This window comes from Triticum urartu, chromosome 1A, assembly GCF_056163025.1.
Source record: "Triticum urartu cultivar PI428250 chromosome 1A, HENAU_Tu73, whole genome shotgun sequence".
NCBI classification, from domain to species: domain Eukaryota; kingdom Viridiplantae; phylum Streptophyta; class Magnoliopsida; order Poales; family Poaceae; genus Triticum; species Triticum urartu.
In genome coordinates, this window is record NC_141873.1 from 38,678,271 (window position 1) to 38,684,369 (window position 6,099).

General features: G+C 44.0%; 1 protein-coding gene across 1 annotated transcript; it reads right to left on the bottom strand.

Moving 5' to 3' along the window:
* Positions 1-244: 244 nt before the first annotated feature.
* On the bottom strand, positions 245-3,420 carry LOC147989759 (B3 domain-containing protein Os06g0112300-like). The gene is made up of 3 exons (XM_087536052.1): positions 3,151-3,420; positions 769-879; positions 245-680 (listed from the first exon to the last, which is right to left on the bottom strand). Exons 1-3 carry the CDS (start codon positions 3,418-3,420, stop codon positions 402-404), a joined length of 660 nt encoding a protein of 219 aa, XP_087392178.1. The 3' UTR covers positions 245-401.
* Positions 3,421-6,099: the final 2,679 nt, after the last annotated feature.

Sequence of the window (6,099 nt, forward strand, 5' to 3'; positions counted from 1 at the left end):
CGCGGGCTTTGCCCGGCGGCGTCCCCTGGTGGCGTTGAGGGAGAAGGAAGGCGAAGGAAGGGAGCGGCGGCGGCGATCTAGGGTTCCGCCCGGGCCGCTCGCGGGAGCGGCACGGGGGACGGGGCCTTGTGTGTTAGTAGCCTCGGACTCAGGGGATTCTTTCTGTGGACTCAATCACACAAAACATAATGGCAATGGATGATCCTAATTCTTCGTAATAGACATGAAGATTATTTAATATACTTATGTGATATCGAGCTATCGAGCTAAAATCGAGCGAGCCAATGCTGACTTAAGATCGGCTCGTTTCTCGATCGACCTATATAATGTGCTTATAATCGGCTCATTTCTTTTCGAGTCGATCTCGAGTCGAGCTAAAATACAAGTCGATCTCAAGCGGGTCACAAGCCTCGAGCTTTTCTTGTAACCCTACGAAGCACGTGCACTTCGAGCACCACTTCCCCCTTGCCATCATCTTCGGCATCCCAGGACACCAGCTCAAACACGCACGCGTCTTCAACTTGCGGCCGCTTGTCGACAGCGAAGTCCGCCCAGTCCGCGTCGAGGTTCTTCAGCTTGGTGTGGCCATAGTAGCTCATGATCCATGAGCTCACGCCGCACCGGAGGACCACCGCCATGCGCCTCTCGGGCAGCATGCGCTGGAAGTGAGCCGGGATTATCTGCACACTCCGGCGCAAGAAGCAGGGCATGACCAATTGATTATGAAGCTAGCCGATATTGTTGCAGGCTTGCAGCGTAGTATCATACCAGTAGATAAGGCTTCTGGACGTGGGTCTTGCACATGAAGGCGGTGAAGAAGGGCCGGTCGCCGGAGAGTGGCGTGGTCTCTGTATCCTTGCCGGCACGCTGCTGCAAGACCTATTTTTTCCACAGAAAAAAAATATGTTCATAAGAAAAAACAGGGGAGATCAAAATATTATACATCCCAGTGAAAGGAAAAATAAAACTGAGTGAGGAAAATGCATCACTATGACCACTAGAGCAGAGCAGGCAAGGAAGAAGAAGCCACTTCACTTCGGCCAACGGCAAAGCTAGCAAGTCCACTGCTTAGTGTGGAGTGCCCGTGCAGCCAACCTTATGCCTCCTGAACTTTACCAAGTTACCATGGTAAAAAGCAAGAGAACAGACCAACCAGCGGTACTATAGAGTTAAAGCAATTAACTGATTTAGTACGCATATAGACATATAATACAGCTACTCCAAACATAGGCAAGTATTCACTGCTCACTGCATTTTGTAGCTAGCATGTGATGGAGCTGCCAAAGGTGCATCCATCACTCCTAGAGTTATTTTCCTCTGCTGAATCCATGGGAGTTTCAGCGCCCATCATTTATATTTTAGTTTGCTAATACAACAACTCATGGGAGCTTTACTGCTCATTTTTGCAAAATATTCTGCAAAATAAAATACATTGGCTCCAGTAATTGGAGTGCAGCGATTCGGTGCCCAAGCACATCTACCTTTTTTTTACATACAAGGCAATCTAAGATCGTGTACGAAATCCCCCCCACAAAATATTATGCATCCAACAATATATCCCATGTTACATTCATTTGTGGAATGTCAGATTGTTTGGATTTCATAAATCAGAGATGCAATCACTGCTCCCTGGAAAGGCAAATGAGAAATTGCAAAACAAATTGGAGGGCTACAAATTACAATTTGTCCGAAGCATGTAACAGAGAAAGATGTAGAACACTAGGTGGAACGGGAGAGTAACTGGCTACCAATGTACATAAATCAACATATTCTCAAGGTTTATCCATTTAATTTCAACCACATTATCAGCTACTATCTCTGTAAACAAATATAAGATGTTTTAGATCACTACTATAGCGCTCAATCAAATGAAGTTTTGATTTCCCATATGGAGAAAAAGCTACCTTCAATCCATAGTGCCATCTTTCTCAAAATGACATTAGTTATGCTTTCTTCAAGATCGAGATCATCTAAGACCTATGTCTAATCCCGTCCAATAGCAGATTTAGTGAGCACCACAGACCAATCCACCTACTTTGATAGCATAAAATCATTCAGAGATTTTAATGTAAAAACACCTGCGCAGAGCTTGGGGAGTATTATATTTGTTTAAAGAGGGTGTATAAAGAACAAAGCAAATGTAATAAAACATTTTTTTGTCTTGGTATGAGGTCTACAAATTAAAGTTCGTTAATCAGGTAAAGGAGAAAAATGTAAAATAGCAGGCAACAAAGAACTGAGTCCAACAAAAAGTACCGTAGAATTATTGCTGTTAACTGATTCAGCATTATGGCACAGCTGCTCCTAAAAATGAGTGCCTTTACTACTCACTGCATTTGGAAAGTATTCATTGCTCACTGCACTTGCAAAGCTAGCTACCATGTGATGGGAGCTGCCAAGGTGCATCCATCAACAATTGTGCACAATCCATGGGAGTCCCACGCCCATCATTTATTCCAGCATAACAATACAACACCTTATTAAGCCGTGCTTCACTAAGCTGCACAGTTTGTAAAATTCTACAAAATCCCATACAACGGCTCGAAGTAATCGCCAATAATTTCTTACATGGGGGCTACGAGAATGTAAAATCGTGTGTGCCCCCCCCCCCCCCCCCCCCCCCCAGGAAATATTATACATCAAATATATTCAGACTGCCTCAATTTGTGAAACCCAGAACATCATGGCAGAGTGTTGATCGTTCAGAGATCACAGATACATTTGCCATTGATGAATTCTAAAACTTGCATGACTCCCTGGTGAAGCGCCATCATCACCGAGACCAGGTTTTGCAGTTCAGCTGTTGGCTTCTCCCCATCACAATGTCAGTCACAACTCTGACAAAGATAGCGGGTGTCGAGAACAACTCAGCAACATATGCCACTGCTTCTCCTTGGAATGACAGACGGAAGCACAAGAAAAAAAAGTCTTAGGTCTATAAACTACAGTCTGCTCATGACCCCCCCCCCCCCCCCCCCCCCCAACACACACACACACAGTAACTATCCTCTTCTGAATCCTCCTCCTGCTCCTTGTGAGAATCGCCTTCTTCCTCCTCCTCGTCAGAATCCTCTTCTTCCTACTCCTCCTCATCGTCTGCATCCTCCTTTTCTGGTTCCTCGTCGGTGACTTCAAGATACGCAAACTCACCGGCCCTTCCACCTTTGGATTCGGCGACGAGAGGCGGGAGCGGTACCCGTACGAGTGTGCTCGTTGTCGAGGATCTGGCGACTCCATCGCCTCTGCCATTGCCCAGAGGAGAATCTTCATTGAGATTGCCCCCTTGTCTCCAGGAACCATCCGCTTCAGCTCATCCTTGGCCATTTCCCATGTCAGGCCCAGCGCGTGCCATTGCCCAGAGGAGCATATTTCCTTGAACTTCGCCACCATCTCCTCATCTCCGAAGCAACAATCTTCCATCGCCCTCTTCCAACCAGGAACTGCTAGCCATCAATCAAAAACAAAATTTGCAAAACAAATAATTAAAAAGGAACTATAATTGTTTGTTATGAAGTAATCATAATCTCTAGGATTTTCTATTTCCAAACTAGCAGCCGCGAGTTCTAATTGCACAAATCCGATCCTAAATAAACATTGATGCAAAAATGCAATTCCTCAATTGCCCATTCGATCAACTGATAAAAGAATCCTAATTGCAAGGGTTTCGATTAGAAATGTACCGGCCGCCCAACTATCATGCACGGTTCCTATAGATGTGCCGAATGGTTGCACCATAGCACCCGGTCGCTTCGCCATCGGAGGTCAGGCGGACAGTCGGAGTGGGCGACGGGGCTGCTAGGGGCACGGGGGCGGCGGGGCTGCTAGGGCCACGACGGCGGCAGCTGCGTGGATGTGTGTGGGGGATGCTGCTGGTCGCCTGGGTCAGGATAATTTGAAAAAAGAAAGGATAGATCACCCTGCCCAGGTCCCACTCATCATAGGCAGTCACGGCCATGGCCCACCTGTCATATGCGGCCCACAGTTATGAAGATGTCCATCCCTAACAGTCAAGTGCTTTGACCCGACGGCAAGGCTCTGTTTGGGCTTTTGCAAGGATGCGGCGAGTAGTGGAGGGGAAAAGTGAGGAAAGTTAGATGCCTTGGGCAAACTAAGCACAACTAAGTAACAGGGCCACAGTAATAGAAATCCGTTTTTGAAAATTTGAACAACTTTTCAAAATCCCAGCAATTTTTGGTAGTATTTTGAACATCATTTTAGAAATTCTGAACAATTTTGAAAGCACGTTGCCGCTCGCTTCGCTCATGCATGCTGACCAGCGAATGGCTGTTGGGGTGTTCTCTCTTCGTGCAAGCTACGAGGGTATTTAAGTTGAGCTCGTGCATGCTGATGAGACCTCGTGCAGGCTATCAAACACTCAAAAGTGGGTCGAGGAGAGAATTTTTGAGCTCCTGCGTCCTCCATGCACTCTACCAAACACACCCTTCACATTCCGCGCCATGTCTTCAACAATTGCGAAGTGTTCCCTTCCCAACATCTCCTATTCTCAAACTAACCAACCATTTCCTCTTCCCATTGTTACGCAGTTTTTTTTTTTTGCAAACGGAGTGTGTATGAGAGGTATTGAACATCCGTGAACTTAGAGCATGGAGAGAATGTAGTCAGAAAGTAGTGGTGCATAAATTCTTAGTCCTGCAGATGTGGTTGGCGAGACCATTTATCTCATATTAATTTCACGAGATATTTTACTCGGAAAGGTCTTATCCATCTCCCGTGCATGTGATTGGACAGAATATATATATATATATATATATATATATATATATATATATATATAGAGAGAGAGAGAGAGAGAGAGAGAGAGAGAGAGAGAGATGGATTATTTGTTTGCACGATTCAAAATACACATGAATATAGAATTGCAAGGATTTAATGTAATGCCATTTGAGTCTTATAGAACTTGAATTTAGATCGAAGCTGTTTGACTGCATCCTAGAAACCCAAGCATTCTGTCCATGATGTTTGAGTGGATGAAATCTGCAAAGCAAACAATTCACAAAAAATATTTCTAAGGATTTTGATCGTTGATTATCATGAAAATTCTTTGCATCAAACACCTCGTGATAATGGATGTGCAACCAAATCAGTTGATGATGCACAATGCGATACATTTTCTTAGGCACAACTAAAAAATAATGTACCTAGTTAGAGCTAAAAAGGACAAGAGGAAGTAGGTCATTAACCTCTAAAAAATGCGCACTTTCCATCTAAAAAGAATCTCCTCTTTTTTGTAAAGAATAGTAGTTACTTGGCACATTTCTTGAACCAGTCTATTGAATTGTTTTCAGATTTCAAAAATATTTTAGTAATCTAAATGGAAAATGACATGATGCCGGAGTGAGTCAGTTAGATAAATTAGGAGATAATTATGAAATGAATATTCCCATGTCTTGAACTAACTATAGTAAACATGCTACTCTTCGGAGTCATAAATCAGTCACATGATAGTGGTTCACACCGGTTGTCACCCGCAAGGCCACATGTTGTGACTGAAACCCGTTTGGCTTCGCCAATCTCTTCCATGTTATTAGCAATACGAACAGGAGGATGCTAGAGTGGCTTGGTTAGGCTGTTTGTAATGGGGAGTATTATATATTAGTATTATGCATATGATACTAGTGTATGATATTACATCTGCATGATATCATATAGGACTACATTTATTGTCATGCATGACACACAATAGCACATCACTTAATATGATATGTTATCATGATATGATACTCAAGCCTCTCTTTTCTTCATTTAATTTTATGCCACCTCATTAAAATTGCTTAGTTGGCGTGCATGATATTACCTATGATACTCCCATTACGACCAGCCTGGAGTTGGCGGCATGTTTTGGGCATTGTGGAATGCACACTGCAATAAAGCGCTATTTAGGGCATCATCTTCAAACACCCAACTGACCTTATCTTTAAGATTACGTAATTAATAGCAATACGACGGGACTGTGTGAGGCTTGACACGATCATCACCAAACTTAACGCCAAGTGTACCCAACTCCATGCGGCATTAAGGACACATACTACAAGCTGGGGTGGCTTTGGCCTTTGGGTGCAACTTCTTCGTCTTCGTGTT